The sequence below is a fragment of the Scyliorhinus canicula genome, chromosome 7, assembly GCF_902713615.1.
Source record: "Scyliorhinus canicula chromosome 7, sScyCan1.1, whole genome shotgun sequence".
Taxonomy (NCBI): Eukaryota; Metazoa; Chordata; class Chondrichthyes; order Carcharhiniformes; family Scyliorhinidae; genus Scyliorhinus; species Scyliorhinus canicula.
The window spans coordinates 84,151,425-84,168,595 of NC_052152.1; the positions used below are offsets into that span (position 1 = coordinate 84,151,425).

A 17,171-nucleotide genomic window follows, 5' to 3' on the forward strand; every position below is an offset into this window, starting at 1 on the left:
AGCGAAGGCCGCGCTGTACAGAAACAGCACGAGATTTGGAATGCTGTACCCAGCCAAGCTCTGGGTCACGCACCAAGGCAGGGAGCACTTTTTCACGATTCCTGCAGACGCGGACAAGTTCAGCGCAGAGAACGGACTGGAGAACCAGCAGCAGGGGCAGCGATGAAGACCCCGCAGAATGAAACTCTTATAGCACAGTGTTAAAAAAGTTTTTTCCCTTTACATTCTATACAGCCAACAGTAAACCATTGCCACAGCGACTGTTTTACGTGGGAGAACAGTGTCTCATTCTGGAGTCGGATGAGGTAAGAGAAGGGAGGATGAGCGAGTACAGTAAAGCACAGGGAAAGATGTGGCGAATGGCAGACAGGAATCCCAGAGTTCAGGCAATGGGAGGATGTTCCACAAGCCCTGAGAGGGGGGTCACCACACTTGCGAGATAGATATAACCAGGATTCATCCAGGAGAGAGAGGCCACGACACGTCCCCGCAAGGGGGAAAGCGCCTGGCCGGTGGTGAGGGGAGGGCAGACAACAGGATACACAGGGATAATGAGGAGAAAAAACAGGGGGAAAAGGGGAGGAAGGAGGATTAGCTACAGGGTAGGATGCAGAAGAAAACAGGGGGGGGGGGGAGAAGTGAAGGTACTATAACAAAGTCCAAAGATGTGCAGGTTCGGTGGATTGGACTTGCTAAATCAGCCTTAGTGTCCAAAAAGTTTGGGTGGGGTTATTGGATTATGGAGATAGCGTGGATGTGTGGGCTTGGGTAGGGTGCCCTTTCCAAGGGCTGATGCAGACTCGATGGGCTGAATGGCCTCCTTCTGCATTGTAAATGAAATGAAATGAAAATGAAAATCGCTTATTGTCACGAGTAGGCTTCAATGAAGTTACTGTGAAAAGCCCCTAGTCGCCACATTCCGCCGCCTGTCCGGGGAGGCTGGTACGGGAATCGAACCGTGCTGCTGGCCTGCTTGGTGTGCTTTAAAAGCCAGCGGTTTAGCTCAGTGAGCTAAACCAGCCCCAATTGGATAAATACTTTGATATCTATGAAAAGAGATAGGTGAAGAAGGATGGAGTGCATTAGGCTGACTACTACTGGCCATACGTGGCGACTTGGAACAAATTGGCGCTGCAAGCAACCACTTTGGAGGGTCCCTGGACAAAAGGATACCATGGAATGCAGGGGCTCACCACAGGGTAAACTCACAGTTGGCAGCCATGCTGGGTGCCCACTGCACAACGGGAAACCTCAGAGTCCAGGGGCCCAACCTCATGGGGAGAACAGTGACCGTGGCCATCTTGGATGGCCCCCTAACAAAGGGAAAATCTGGAGTGCAGGAGCGTCCAACAGATAAGTATGGTTGATCCCACAGGAGCGGGGATAGGATAGGCACCTAGAACGTCAGGAGGCTTAACGGCCCAGAGAATAGATTCAGAGTTTTCACCCACCTGGAAAGCATGAGAGCCAACATAGTTTTCCTCCAAGGGATGTACTTGAGGGGTAAGGAAGGGCTGGGTGGGACAGACCTACCATTCCTGCTATGGGACGAGGGCCAGGGGTAGCCATACTGCTAAATAAGAGGATGATGTTTACCGCAACGAAGACGGTTACGGACCAAGGGGGATGGTATGTCATCGTCAGCGGTATCCTGACGGGGCACCTGTAGTCCTTGTTAACGTGTATGCGTCCAACTGGGATGCCAGAGAATTCGTAAATTAGACCACAGCTGAAATCCCTGCTATGGATACACACCGACTGATCATTTGGGGGGGGGGGAGGGGGGGGGGGGGGGGGGGGGGACTTTAATTGTGTGCAGGACAAACGGACGGACAGTTCAAATCCAAAAATGGGAAAGATGTCAAATATGGCCAAAGAACTCAACCTATTTGATGTGACCATCAATTCACAAGACACATGGTTGGAAGTGAACAGTGGTTTTAATAATCTCACAACGGAGCCTGCCTGCAATGAGATGAACTGGCAGGCAGGCTCAGACTGCCAAGCTTTATACAACCAGTTGGTGGGAGGAGCCATGGGCGGAGCCACGGGTGGAGTCCAGTACAAACTCCCGTACACTCCCAGTACATTTCCCCCTAGGGGCAGAGCCACGCAACTGCTTGTGTGCCGAGCTTACACAGACATAGTACATCATATTGAATAACGGTGTGAATTACGCTACTGTGATTCCCCCTGTAAAAAAATTGAGTCCAGCGGGGGTGAATGTGGTGAATCACAGTAGTGTAATTCAGCCCGCAATTTTCCCGATTGCGGGTTACTGTTATAAGTTACAATTTACAGGTTAAGTCGATCCGGAGGCCGAGTCGTCCTCTGGGATCGACGAAGCACCGGGGTTGCAGCCTCTTCTGGTGGCTGGGCGGTGGTGGTCGGCGAGGGAAACATGGCGGACTCCGGGGGTGATTCGTCCAGAGCTTCGCATCCGACTGGTTCGGCTGGTGACAGGGAGCGCCGGAAACCCAATGGCACGAAGCACAGGCAGCGGAACTGCAGGCGTGGGGGCGCCGGGCGCGGGGGGTTGGGAGGGGTATAGTTTGAGAGGTATCTCAGTGGAGGTAGTGTCGGAGTTGGATCCTGCAGGTGCCAGGTCCCGGAGAGAAACAGTGTCCTGACAGCCGTCAGGGTACGCTATAAATGCGTAGTGTGGGTTTGAATGGAGCAGGAGCACTCTCTCTACGAGTGGATCAGTCTTGTGAGTCCAGACGTGCTTCCGGAGGAGAACTGGACCCGGTGCCTATAACCATGCTGGGAGCGAAACCCCCGTGATAGTGCCCCTGGAGAAAACGAATAGCCGCTCGTGAGGGTTTTGCTTGGTGGCCGTACATAGGAGGGACCTAATAGCATTGAGCGCGTCGGGGAGGACTTCCTGCCAATGGGAGGTCGGGAGTTTCCTGGACCGGAGGGTCAGTACGACGGTCTTCCAGACCGTCGCGTTCTCCCTCTCTACCTGCCCGTTCCCCCTGGGGTTGTAGCTGGTAGTCCTGCTCGAGGCGATGCCCTTGTCGAGCAGGTACTGACACAGCTTGTCACTCATAAAGGACAAACCCCTGTCGCTGTGTACGTAGCTGGGGAACCCGAACAGAGTGAAGATACTATGCAGGGCCCTAATGACTGTGTGGAAGGTCATGTCGGGGTACGGGGTCATGTCGGGGTACGGGATAGCAAAGGGGAAGCGAGAAAACTCGTCGTTGACGTTCAGGAAGTACACATTCCTATTGGTCGAGGGGAGTGGCCCTTTGAAATCGATAGCAAAGTGTTCAAAGGGCCGGGAGGCCTTGACCAGGTGGGCCCTGCCTGGTCTATAGAAGTGCGGTTTGCACTCCGCGCAGATCGGGCAGTCCCTGGTGATGGCCTTTACCTCCTCGGTGGAGAAAGGCAGATTTCGGGCTTTGACATAGTGGGCGAGCCGGGTGACCCCTGGGTGGCAGAGGTCATCGTGGATAGCGTTCAGGCGGTCGTCTTGCGTGCTGGCACGCGGGACAGGGCACCTGGGGGCTCGTTGAACTTCCCCGGTCGGTACATAATATCGTACTTGTAGGTGGAGAGTTCGATACTCCGCCGTAGGATCTTATCATTTTTGATTTTGCCCCTTTGAGAGTTGTCGAACATAAATGCTACCGATCTTTGGTCGGTGATGAGGGTAAACCTCCTACCTGCGAGGTAGTGCCTCCAATGACGTATTGCTTCCACGATGGCTTGTGCTTCCTTTTCGACTGAGGAGTGTCGAAGTTCCGAAGCGGAGAGGGTTCAGGAGAAAAAGGCGGCTGGTCTCCCTGCCTGATTTAGTGTGGCTGCGAGAGTGACCTCTGAGGCATCGCTCTCTACCTGGAAAGGGAAGGATTCATCCACCGTCCGCATGGCCGCTTTGGCGACGTCCTCCTTAATACGAGTGAAGGCCTGACGAGCCTCATCCGATTGGGGGAAGAGTGTGGCCTTAAATAGTGGGCGGGCTTTGTCTGCATACTGAGGGACCCACTGGGCGTAATACGAGAAGAATCCCAGGCACCTTTTGAGGGCCCTGGGACAATGAGGAAGAGGGAGTTCTAAGAGGGGGCGCATACAGTCCGGGTCGGGGCCCAGGACTCCGTTCTCCACGACATAGCCGAGGATGGCTAGCCTAGTCGTGCGGAAAACGCATTTCTCCGTGTTATAGGCAAGGTTGAGTTTCTGGGCAATCCGGAGAAATCGATCGAGGTTAGCGTCGTGGTCCTGCTGGTCGTGGACGTAGATGGTGACGTTATCCAGGTACGGAAACGTGGCCCACAGCCCGTACTGGTCCACCATTTGGTCCATTGCTCGTTGGAACACCGAGACCCCATTAGTGACGCCAAAGGGAACCCGGAGGAAGTGGAAGAGGCGGCCGTCGGCCTCAAACGCTGTGAAGTGGCGATCCTCCGGGCGGATTGGGAGCTGATGGTATGCAGACTTCAGATCCACCGTGGAAAAGACTTTATAGTGGGCGATCTGATTCATCATGTCTGCAATTCTGGGGAGGGGATACGCATCGAGGAGCGTGAACCGATTAATGGTCTGGCTATAGTCCACTACCATTCGGAATTTTTCCCTGGTCTTGACGACCACCACCTGAGCTCTCCAGGGACTGTTACTGGCCTCTATGATCCCCTCACGTAGGAGCTAATGGACCTCAGTTCTGATAAATACCCCGTCCTGCAGGTTGTATTGCCTGCTGCGAGTGGCTACGGGTTTGCAGTCCGCCGTGAGATTGGCAAACAGTGGAGGGGGGTCGATTTTTTGAGTGGCGAGGCTGCAAATAGTGAGTGGGGGCAAGGGCCCGCCGAAGCTAAGTGTGAGGCTTTTCAGGTTGCACTGGAAATCGAGTCCCAGTAGGAGTGGGGCGCAGAGTTCAAGGAGCTAGTGCCCTGGATTATTAGGGTCGCGGCGGTGCGCCCTTGGAGGTGAACAGAGTGGGAGCCCGAAGCGAGGGAGATAGTTTGCCGTGCAGGGAAAATAGGGAGCGAACAGCGTCTTACCAGATCTGGGTGTACGAAGCTCTCGGTGCTCCCTGAGTCGAAGAGGCACGGTGTACTGTAGCCATTGATCTGAACGGTCATCATAGAATTTCGGAGGTGCTTTGGACGCGACTGGTCCAGTGTCACTGCGCTTAGTTGCAGCTGTCGGCGGCTTGATCAGCTGTGTTGGAGTGGCCCCGTGATGACTGCCCTCTGAGTAAGGAATCTACTAGTCGAATTTCTGAGTTGGAAGAGGATGGAGCCCAAGATGGCCGCCCCCATGAGTCGCACATGTCGGGTGGGGGCGGAGTCAGCATACAGGCTGCAGCATTTCGGGGCCTGTGGGCCTGTGGATTCTGGAAACGAGTGCTCTGGGCTGCAGGGGAGTTAGGAGAGGAGGCCTGCTTTGCCAGGCAGACTCGGGCATAGTGTCCCTTGCAACCCCAGCTGCTGCAGGTCACGTTACGGGCCGGGCAGTACTGCTGTGGGTGCTGGGGCTTCCCGCAAAAGTGGCACACTGGAGCTGCATGATGGCTGGGTGGCCGCGTGGCGCAGGCCTGGGGCAGTCGCTGGTCGGGGGCCCAGGATGGGGTCGCTTGGTCTGCGGGGAATGAGGTGAGGCTGCAGACTGAGACCTCCATAGTGGTAGCTAGTTCTACCGTGTCCTCTAAGTTCTGGGCCCCCTTTTCTAACAACCGCTGGCGCACATAGTTCGATCTGGGGCCTGCCACGTACACGTCTCTAAAGGCAAGTTCCATGTGCTGTTCGACTGATACAGCCTGGTAATTACAGTCCCGAGCTAAAATTTTTAACTCCCGCAGGAATTCTTCTAACGACTCCGCGGGCTGCTGGTCGTAAAAATATGGCGCGCGTAGACCTCGTTGATGGGCCTCACGTACATTCGATCTAGCATGACTAGGGCCCCTGTATACGAGTTGGTACCATTTAGTTGAGAAGATATACGGTGGGTCACCCTTGCGTGTAGTAGACTGAGTTTCTGCTCCTCTGTCGTTTCAGCAGTACTTGATTCAGCCAGGTAGGCTTTAAAACATCTGAGCCAGTGCTGGAAAATTTCTATTGCCTCTGCAGCCTGTGGGTCGAGTTCCAGTCGGCCAGGTTTGAGGGCTGATTCCATAGTTGTTTCTTTGAGTTGTTTCTTCGATTTCTTCTTGTTTCCTGAGATTATTAAATTGATGTGACCATCAATTCACAAGACACATGGTTGGAAGTGAACAGTGGTTTTAATAATCTCACAACGGAGCCTGCCTGCAACGAGATGAACTGGCAGGCAGGCTCAGAGTGCCAAGCTTTATACAACCAGTTGGTGGGAGGAGCCATGGGTGGAGCCAAGGGTGGAGCCCAGTACAAACTCCCGTACACTCCCAGTGCATCTCCCCCTAGGGGCAGAGCCGTGCAACTGCTCGTGTGCCGAGCTTGCACAGACATAGTACATCATATGTAATAACAGTGTGAATTACGCTACTGTGATTCACCACACTATTCATGGAATAAATGGGGTCAGTGAACCCTTAGCGGTTCACCCACCTAGGAAGGAGTTCTCCTTCTCCCAAGTACATAATATATACTAATGGATCGACTTCTTTGTAGTGGGAAAATCAGTGATTCCAGGGGTGGTAAGAGCGGAATATTCCGCGGTCATAATCTCCGACCACACTCCACACTATATGGATGTGAGGTTGGAGACAGGCCATGCCCAAAGTCCCCTATGGAGGTTGGACATGACCCTCCTGGCCGACAAGGCCTTCTGCGAGAGTATATTACTAATAACCAGAGTGGGGAGGCCTCACCCTCCACGTTCCAGGAAGCACTGAAGGCTGTGTTCAGAGATGAAATTATAGCCTACAAGGCACTGAGAGATAGGAAGAGACTGTGGCTAGGCAACAAGTAGTCGATTACATACTGGAGGTGCCCAGTGATACTTCGAGGTCCTAACCATTGAGCTCCTGGTGGAGAGGAAAAAGCAACAGATGAACTCCTCTCCATGAGATAAGTAGAGCACCAACTCCACCAGGCATGGGAGACCCTATTCGAACACGGAGACAAGGCTAGCCGCCTGCTGGCACATCTGAGAAAGCAGGCAGCCATGAGGGAATTGCTCAGTCTCAGTAACGGTGACCGTGACAACCATCATCGATTGTTGTAAAAACCCATCGAGTTCACTAATGTCCCCCTTTAGGGAAAGGGGGAAATCTGCCATCTTACCCTGGTCTGACCTATACGTGGCTCCAGACCCCCAACACACAGCAATGTGGTTGAATTAGCTGCCGCCTCAAATGGTCGGGTGAGGCACGGCGATTGACACCGCTGCCTCACAGCGCCAGAGACCGAGGTATGATTCTGCCCTCGGGTGACTAGCTGTGTGGAGTTTGCACGTTCTCCCCGTGTCTGCGTGGGTTTCCTCCGGGTGCTCCGGTTTCCTCCCACAATCCAAAGATGTGCAGGTTATATGGATTGGCCGTGCTAAATTGCCCCTTAGTGTCCTAACATTTGCAGGTTAGGTGGGGTAGGGCGGGGGAGTGGGCCTGGTAGGGTTCTCTTTCGAGAGGAGGATCGGTGCAGACTCGATTGGCTGAATGGCCTCCTTCTGCACTGTAGTTGATTCTATTCCACAAGATAGCCAGATTATGGGTAGCAAAGGCAAATTAGTAGCAGAGGCGAATAAGGTCAAGGCATTTTGAGGCCTTCTACCAGGGACTGTACACCTCGGAGCACCCAGCAGCGTGCTCGGGGATGAAGCAGTCATAGGGGAGGACAGGAGACGGACCCAGGAAGCACCACTAGAACTGGGAGAGGTCATGGAGAGTGTTAGCTCCATGCAGGCGGGGAAGGCGCAGGGACCAGACGGATTCCTGGTGGACTTCTACAAAAGTTTTGCGACAGCACTGGCACCTGCGGGAGATATTCACCGACTCACTGGTGAGGGGCACACTGCCGCCTACGCTAGCACAAGTCTCAATCTCACTAATATCTAAAAAAGACAAAGACCCAACAGAATGCGGTTCCTACAGACCCATTTTGCTACAAAATGCAGATGCCAAAACACTGGCCAAGATCCTAGCCAAAGGACTGGAGGACTGCATACCAGAGGTGGTAGCAGACGACCAGACGAGCTTTGTCAAGGGTAGACAGATAACATCGAACATCAGGTGCCTGCTGAACGTGATCATGACCCCCATCTGGGAAGAGAACACCTGAGGTAAGTCTCTCCCTGGACGCTAAAAAGGCCTTTGACAGAGTTGAATGGAAGTACCACATAGAGGTACTGGAGTGGTTCAGGCTAGGAAATGGGTTCCCCGCTGGCGTGAAACTCCTGGACAATGCTCCCATGGCGAGCGTATGGATGAATACCACCAGCTCTAGCTACTTCCAACTCCACAGAGACACCGGGCAGGGATGCCCGTTATCCCCGCTGCTGTTCATCCTAGCAATCAAACCACTAGTGATCGCGCTTAGGATAGCAAAGAATTGGAAAGGGACCCAGAGAGGAGACCAAGAGCATAGAGTTTCACTCTATGCGGATGACCTGCTCCTCTACATCTCGCACCTGCGAAGCAACATGGAAGGAAACATGGTGCTCTTGAAAGAGTTTGGAGTCTTCTTGGGCTACAAACTTAACCTGCGCAAAAGCAAGATCTTCCCGGTGAACCTGCAAAGGGGCGAGGCAGAGCTGGAGGGGTTGCCTTTTAAACACAAATTCCGCTACCTGAGGATCCAAATCGCTCATGACTGGGCAGGGTTCCACGAGTGGAACCTGACCAGCCTGACGGAGGATGTAAAAAAGGGCCTGCAGAGGTGAAACAAACTCCCACTCTCCCTGACGGGGAGGGTGCAAACGATCAAAATGGATGTACTACCCAGTTTCCTCTTTCTGTTTAGATCCATCCCGACCTACATCCCCAACGTCTTTTTCAATTCACTGGACAAAATATTTATGGCGCTTGTGTGGGGCAGGAAGAATGCAAGGATCCCAAAGAGTGTACTGCAGAGAACGAGATCCATGTGGGGCCAAGCCCTCCCAAACCTACAATATTATCACTGGGCAGCAGCCACAGAGAGAGTAAGGGGGTGGATAAAGGAGCCAGAAGCCGAGTGAATGCTTATGGAGGAGGGCTCCTACAGAGGGACCTCCATCTGGGCCCTAGCCACGGCGACACTCCCATGCCATCTAATAAATATTCAACGAGCCCAGTGGTGGTAGCAACACTCCGGTTGTGGAACCAACTAAGACAGCATTACAGGCTGACCGAAATGTCTGAAAAAGTCCCCCTCTACAACAACCACAGGTTCATATCGGCGGCTATGGATGCCACCTTCAAAAGGTGAAGATAGGATAGGGGGACACTGACAGTTAGGGACATTTACACCAACAACAGGCTAACAATGCTCGAAAAACTGACCGAAAGATTCCAGCTGACGGGGAGCAACGAAAATAGGCACCTACAAATAAAAAAGTTCCTACGAAGGGAAACAAGGATGTATCTGTGACCACACAACAATCACTGCTGGAGGACCTGTTGGACGTGGACATCTTAGGGAAAGACAACTGCACAGGCGATTGCTAAGGGGGGCCACTCCCAACTGGACAAGACAAGGGAGAAGTGAGAGGAGGACATGGGGTTTGAAGTTGGGCGAACGGTGCCAAGGCGGCCCGGCCAACCACGTCCACATGTTCTGGTCTTGCCCCAGACTTCCTGGGTTCTGGACAGCCTTCTTCGAGGCAATGTCCAAGGTGATGGAGATGAGGGTGGAGCCATGCCAGAGAGTGGCAGTCTTAAGGGTATCAGAACAACCAGATCTCTTCATGGGTAGATGGGCTGACGCCCTTGCCTTTGCTTCCCTAATCGCCTGCCGGAGAATCATGCTCAGCAGGCAGTCAGCAGCACCACCCAAAGCTACAGACTGGCTGTCCGACCTGTCGGAATTTCTCCAAATGGAGAAAATTAAATGCGCCCTCTGAGGGTTGGAAGAAGGCTTCCACAAAACTTGGGAGCCATTCACTCGATTGTTCCAAGACATGTTTGTAGCCAACAACTAGGAAACCAAAGAACTGGAGGGGGTAGCTATGGCACAGTAAAGAAGAGAGGGGGCAGGGAAGCATGGAACTCAACCAAGCCCAACAAGAGTAACATGAAAAGCCAATCTATGTGTAAATAGTTTCAGTTTTATTTTTTTCTCTTGGTTCTCTCTTTCTTTCTTTTTCTCATCTCCCATTGTTTATATATATTTAAATTTGTTTTGTATACCAAAAGCTCAATAAATACATTTCAAAAAGAAAATGAAACTTTCAAATTCTTATCGTCTACCTCAACACCTAGCCTACTTCCATTCAGAGAACAATTTTAACATCCTCCGGGTGCTCTGGTTTCCTCCCACAGTCCAAAATGTGCAGGTTACGTGGATTGGCCATGCTAAATTGCCCCTTCGAGCCCATAAGGTTAGGTGGGTTACTGGGTTATGGGGATAGGGTGGGGGCGTGGGCCCAGGTAGGGTGCTCTTTCAGAGGGTAAGTGGAGACTCAATTTTACTATAAAACATGACTAACCACTTCCAACTACTCTGAAAAAGTTTCTGATCACCTATTCTTTATTCTCTCTTCTGAGCAATTTTTAGTCCAGGTTGTGACCTCCACTCTAATACCACATTCCTTACTTTTCTCCAGTAATCTTTCAGATGGTACCTTGTCAAACATTTATTTCAAGAGTATGTATCTATTGTTTATGATGCCAGTCTGGAACCATGGGTGAAGACCATTACAATGAGGCACATGTTATCACAGGACACAGATGGAACAAAGCAGGTCCACTGAAGCAATAATTCTGCTGGGTGGACACAGCTGCCAGAGGCCTCCAAAAAGGGTTCAAAAATTATTGCGATATGCTGCACAATTTTGCCATCAGAAGATGAATCATCATGGAAGGTAATGATCAGGCCATCCATGAAAAAGACAATGATGACAACGAGTTTGATGCTAAAATGTTGTACGTGGCAATAGAAATGCGGCAAAAAACACAGACAATGCCTAGCATAATGTTATCTGACTACAAGCCTTGCTGATTACGTAATCCAAAGAGAGATTATCCCCGTAACTGTGTAAAATCATAGAATTCCTAGTGCAGAAGAAGGCCATTCGGCACATCGAGTGTACACCAACTTTGGAAAGAGAAACCTACCTAGGTCCAAGACCCCACCCTATCCCTGTAACCCAGTAATCATACCCAACTCTTTATTCACTAAGGAGCAATTTTAGCATGTCCAATTCACCTAATCGGCACATTTTTGGATCGTGGGAGGAAACCACAGCACCCAGAGGAAACCCACACAGACAAGGGGAAAAAGTGGAAACTCGCAGTCACCCAAGACAAGAATTGAACACGGCTCCCTGGCACTGTAAGGCAGCAGTGTTAAGCTCCCTGGCACTGTAAGGCAGCAATGTTAACCACTGTGCCACTCTGCCACTCCATTCTCTACTTGCATGTCCACCCAGTTTGCTGCAGTAACCCGCCTCGCAAAACTCGCCAGAACTCCTAATCCAAGAAAGAAAATCTCCAAAAAAAAATTGCCTGGGAGTTTGAAGACTCGTCAGCCTGGGTGGGGATAATGGCTCACCTTGTGTTTAGCTGGGCGGATGTGAACCAACTTGGGGGTGCTGCTGATATTTTGCAAGGTGATTGTAGCCTGGTGTACTTCTCCCGGTTCAACGCCAATAAATTTTACACTTTTATGCGACAGCCTCAGACCAGCGATGTCCATCTCTGCGGCGGCTGGCTTCACAGATGCCGCCCTTCCTCCCTGTGTCTGCTGACCAACAAACTGTCTCCAAGGGACACACTCGCCAAGCATTCGCCGTCACCTGGCAACCGCTTGAGTAAAGTGAGCAATGTATTCTTCTTGCACGAATTCGTAAAACACAAATAAAAATATTCCAAATACCACCCCCCCCCCCCCCCCCTCCAAATCGGGTGATATTTTTAAATGTCTTGGACAGAAGTCTTTTTTTTAATGCGTGCTTTTCGTCATTGCGAAACTTGGAATGTACTGGCGCTGGATTTAGCCACGTTCCATGTGAAGGGGAAGAATGTGAAATGGTGTTTGTGGAGATGAAGGTGCTCTTGTTTGAAGGTGGTGGTCGGTCTGCATCTGACCCTCACCATCACACATTGTCCCCCATATTTGCTGAGTACCCTACAATCTCCCTGTTGCCTACACTTCCAACGACTGAGCAGCCCTCTGGGGGAGAATATTCCAAAGAGCCTTTTGAGTGAAGAAGTTCCTTCCCATCTCAGTCCCACTTGACCCACCCAACTGTGACCCCAGTTCTGGATTCTCCGGATCAGCCGCCCCTCGAGGCAGGATTCTCTTCCCGCCGCTGTCGATGGGATTTCCCATTGAAGATACTCCACGCCGCCGGTAAACACGCGGAATCCAGCCACCAGCGAACTGCGGAAGAATTCTAGATACCCCAGCCAGGGGAAATATTTTCTCAACACCTACACTGTCAATCCCCTTTAGAATTCCATCTAGATTTCCTCTTATTCTAATTTTTAGAAATAAAGGTCCAGTCTGATCAATTTTCCTCTTCGGACAATCCCTTCATCCCAGTAATCAATCCTGTGAACCTTTACTGCATGACCCCTGGGACACACATTCTTCCACGGATCAGAAAACCAGAACTTCACTCATTATTCTGGATGTGGCCTCAACTGGTGAAGGGAATGGCTCTCAGATTATCTGATATGGCGCAGCATGTGGAACGGTGGTTAGCACTGGGACTACGGGCTGACCAGGGCCGGTGCTAGGAATTGCGGGCCCAATTAGAAAAGTGATGGCGGAGCCCTTACTCTACAAAAGTAAAAATTTATGTATGTTTATATTTCGTGTAGTATGTTCGTCTTTAACCAAAAAACATTAAATGCTTGATATACTAAAATTTTGAAAGTTTTATTTTTTTAATCAGTTTTAGTTTTGAAAAACTTCTTTCACCTGATGCGACTGTTAGAATACAGAAAAGGCTTCAAACGGTAACTCTGTCGCCGCTGGCGTGGGGGCCCCTTAAGGTGCGGGGCCCAATTTGATAAAATTGGTCAAATGGGCTTAAAACCGGCCCTGGAGCTGATGACCTGGGTTTAAATTCCGGCCCTGGGACGCTGTCCATGTGGAGTTTGCACATTCTTCCCGTGCCTGCGTGGGTTTCACCCCCACAACCCAAAGATGTGCAGATTGGGTGGATTGGCCATGCTAAATTGCCCCTTAATTGGAAAAAAATATTTGGGAACTCTAAATTTATAAAAAAAAGATTCTCTGATATTTACATTGAGATTTTATCAGGGCTGCAAAGCATTAATTATTAGCTACTGAGGGCAAGTACTCCATTAGAGGGTGGTTCAGCAGTATCAATGAATGTTAATGAAGTTGTGAGTGTAACGTCCACTGTGCCAAGAACTCCCAAACAGCGCCAATGGTAGACGCTTCACTCACCTTATCTCTCAGGTTCTTTCTTTGACACACCTGGAGTAAAAGGGAACCTCCATAAGTACCATTTCAATTTACAAATCACTCTGACAACTCACAACACACATGGTGCTCCAGAGGCAGCACGGTACCACAAGTGATTAGCACTGTGGCTTCACAGCGCCAGGGTCCCAGGTTTGATTCCCTGCTGGGTCACTGTCTGTAAGGAGTCTGCAAGTTCTCCCCGTGTCTGCATGGGTTTTCTCCGGGTGCTCCACTTTCCTCCCACAGTCCAAAGACGTGCGGATTAGGTGGATTGGCCATGATAAATTGCCCTTAGTGACCAAAAAATGTTAGGAGGGGTTTCTGGGTTATGGGGATAGGGTGGAAGTGAGGGTTTAAGTGGGTCGGTGCTGACTCGATGGGCCGAATGGCCTCCTTCTGCACTGTATGTACTATGTAAACTATGTAAGACACTGAGGTCTTTGTGGAGTCACTTGGAGAGTCTGTGCGGCATTTTGTTTTTAAATCTATTGGCATTTTCAACATTCTAAAAAATTATATACATTGCCGTTCGTTTTCATTTATTGTACAGTACAAAAAGGCTTCTTCTTAGGTTTCTCTATTTAGTCTGTCACCGTCTGGCTCAGTGTACAATCTTCCCTACCCTCCCTCCTGTTCCCCCCTCCCTAACACTCCTCCCTGATGTCCTTTTTTATATAAATATTTTAAAATACAATTTTGTACAAGTTATGGATACAGATATATACCTTGCAAAGCAAACACATAGGCTCTAGGAAATATACCTAGACGGGAGGGTCTACCCTCCCCTCTCTTCTATTCTTTCCTTTTTACCGATCATCTAACTGGGGTGGAGGGGGCACCACCCTGCTTTTTACATTCTTTTGTGCAGTTGCCTCGGTATCGGCCATTGCTCGTTTCTTCGCATTCTCTCGCCATGCTGTGATTGCTGCCACTGTTGTCTTCCCCTGTGCTCTCCAGACCCCTCCCCCACCCCCATCCCCCCCGTTTTTGTTCTATTATTTGTTCCTCCTTCTGGTTCCCTTTTGTTGTTCTCCCACCCTCCCTCCCTTCCCACCCTCCTTCCCCACCTTCTTCACTGCTGCCCCCCATTCTTTCTTGCTGGGATTTACGACCTCACCTTATTCCCCTCCCCCGGGTCCTCCCTCGCTTTCAGTCTTGTCCTGGCTATTTCCCTCTGGCTACTTATTTATTTATGTATTGGCCGTAAACAGGTCTCGGAACTGTCGGGTAAATGGCTCCCATGTTTTATGGAAGCCCTCTTCTGACCCACGGATGGCAAATTTGATTTTCTCCATTTGAAGAAATTCCAATAGGTCGGACAGCCAGTCTTAAGTTTTAGATGGTGCTGCTGACTGCCAGCCGAGCAGGATTCTACGGTGGGCGATCAGGGAGGCAAAGGCAAGGGCATCTGCCCTCCTCCCCATAAAGAGATCTGGCTGGTCTGATACCCCCAAAACCATCACTTTCGGAAATGGCTCTACCCTCATCCCCACCACTTGGGACATTGCCTCGAAGGAGGCTGTCCAGAACCCAGCAAGTCTGGGGCAAGACTAGAACATGTGGGCATCGTTGGCCGGGCATCTTTGACACCATTCACATCTATCCTCCACATCCAGAAAGAACCTGCTCATTCAGGTACTGGTCAAGTGGGCTTTATGAACCACTTTTAGCTGCATTAGGTTGAGCCTCGCACATGTGGAGGTAGAGTTGACTCTGTCCAGTGCTTCACTCCAGAATTCCCACCCTATTTCGAACCCCAAGTCATCCTCCCATTTCGTCCTTGCCGTGTCCAGTTCGGCCCTCTCTAGCAGTCGCTGTGCGGCATTTTGAGATGGTATGGGGATAGAATGGGTGATGTGACTTAGTGCATCATCTTACATTCTTTGAAAGCGTTGATCTCTAAATTGTGTCCTCCTTTGTCTGGCTGCTGACTGTCCTGTTCATCGTTCTACTGTCCCTGTACCCTCTCTTTGTGCTGTTGTGATGGAAATCCATTCTCCTTGTGCTCGCCATCCCCATCAGTACAGCAAGCATCTCTTTAACACTATTCTAATACAAAGCAAACAGCAATGCTTCTGGGGATTGATTGTGGTATTGATTGCACTCTCAGTTGTCAAGAAGACGGGATAAAATGAAGATTAAAGAATTGGACAAAATAAAATTGCTGAAGATTCAGATGCAATGAGTGCTTTTGATATGTGGATTAGCCTAGTACCAGGCTGAACCGACATTTACGTAAGTGAAATGGATAACAATAGGACATAGAATTAAGAACATATGAACTAGGAGCAGGAGTAGGCCATCTGGCCCCTCGAGCCTGCTCTGCCATTCAATGAAATCATGGCTGATCTTTTGTGGACTCAGCTCAACTTTCCGGCTCGAACACCATAACCCTTAATCCCTTTATTCTTCAAAAAACTATTGATCTTTATCTGAAAAACATTTAATGAAGGAGCCTCTACTGCTTCACTGGGCAAGGAATTCCATAGATTCACATACCTTTGGGTGAAGAAGTTCCTCCTAAACCCATTCCTGAATCTACTTCCCCTTATTTTGATGCTATGCCCCCTAGTTCTGCTTTCACCTGCCAGTGGAAACAACCTGCCCACATCTATCCTATCTATTTCCTTCATAATTTTATATGTTTGTATAAGATCCCCCCTCATCCTTCTAAATTCCAACGAGTACAGTCCCAGTCTACTCAACCTCTCCTCGTAATCCAACCCCTTCAGCTCTGGGATTAACCTAGTGAATCTCCTCTGCACACCCTCCAGTGCCAGTACATCCTTTCTCAAGTAAGGAGACCAAAATTGAACACAATACTCCAGGTGTGGCCTCACTAACACCTTATACAATTGCAGCATAACCTCCCTAGTCTTAAACTCCATCCCTCTAGCAATCATAGAATCATAGAATTTACAGTGCAGAAAGAGGCCATTCGGCCCATCGAGTCTGCACTGGCTCTTGGAAAGAGCACCCTACCCAAGGTCCACACCTCCACCCTATCCCCATAACCCAGCAACCCCACCCAACACTAAGGGCAATTTTGGACACTATGGGCAATTTAGCATGGCCAATCCACCTCACCCGCACATTTTTGGACTGTGGGAGGAAACCGGAGCACCTGGAGGAAACCCACGCACACACGGAGAGAATTAAGGACAAAATTCCATTTGCGATCTTAATCACCTGTAAACCAACGTTTTGCGACTCATGCACTAGCATACCCAGGTCTCTTTTGCACAGCAGCATGTTTTAATATTTTATCATTCAAATAATAATCCCGTTTGCTGTTATTCCTACCAAAACGGATAACCTCACCATTGTTAAACATTGTATTCCATCTGCCAGACCCTAGCCCATTCACGCAATCTATCCAAATCCCTCTGCAGACTTCCAGTATCCTCTGCACTTTTTGCTTTACCAGTCATCCTAGTGTCGTCTGCAAACTTGGACACATTGCCCTTGGCCCCCAACTCCAAATCATCTATGTAAATTGTGAACAATTGTGGGCCCAACACTGATCCCTGAGGGACACCACTAGCTACTGATTGCCAACCAGAGAAACACCCATTAATCCCCACTATTTGCTTTCTATTAATTAACCAATCCTCTATCCATGCTACTACTTTACCCTTAATGCCATGCATCTTTATCTTATGCAGCAAC

At 50.1% G+C, this 17,171-nt stretch overlaps 1 protein-coding gene across 4 annotated transcripts in view; it reads right to left on the reverse strand.

Annotated features, from left to right (window-relative positions):
- The window catches only part of LOC119969087 (cilia- and flagella-associated protein 47-like), an 868,530-nt gene extending 856,735 nt beyond the window's left edge, over positions 1-11,795 (reverse strand). For all 4 annotated transcript variants that reach the window (XM_038802287.1, XM_038802288.1, XM_038802285.1 and 1 more), the window contains exon 1: positions 11,616-11,795. In XM_038802287.1, coding sequence (XP_038658215.1) covers positions 11,616-11,759 — 144 coding nt within the window. In that variant the 5' untranslated portion in view covers positions 11,760-11,795. The remainder of the gene's footprint in view (positions 1-11,615) is intronic.
- Between the last annotated feature and the right edge of the window lie 5,376 nt (positions 11,796-17,171).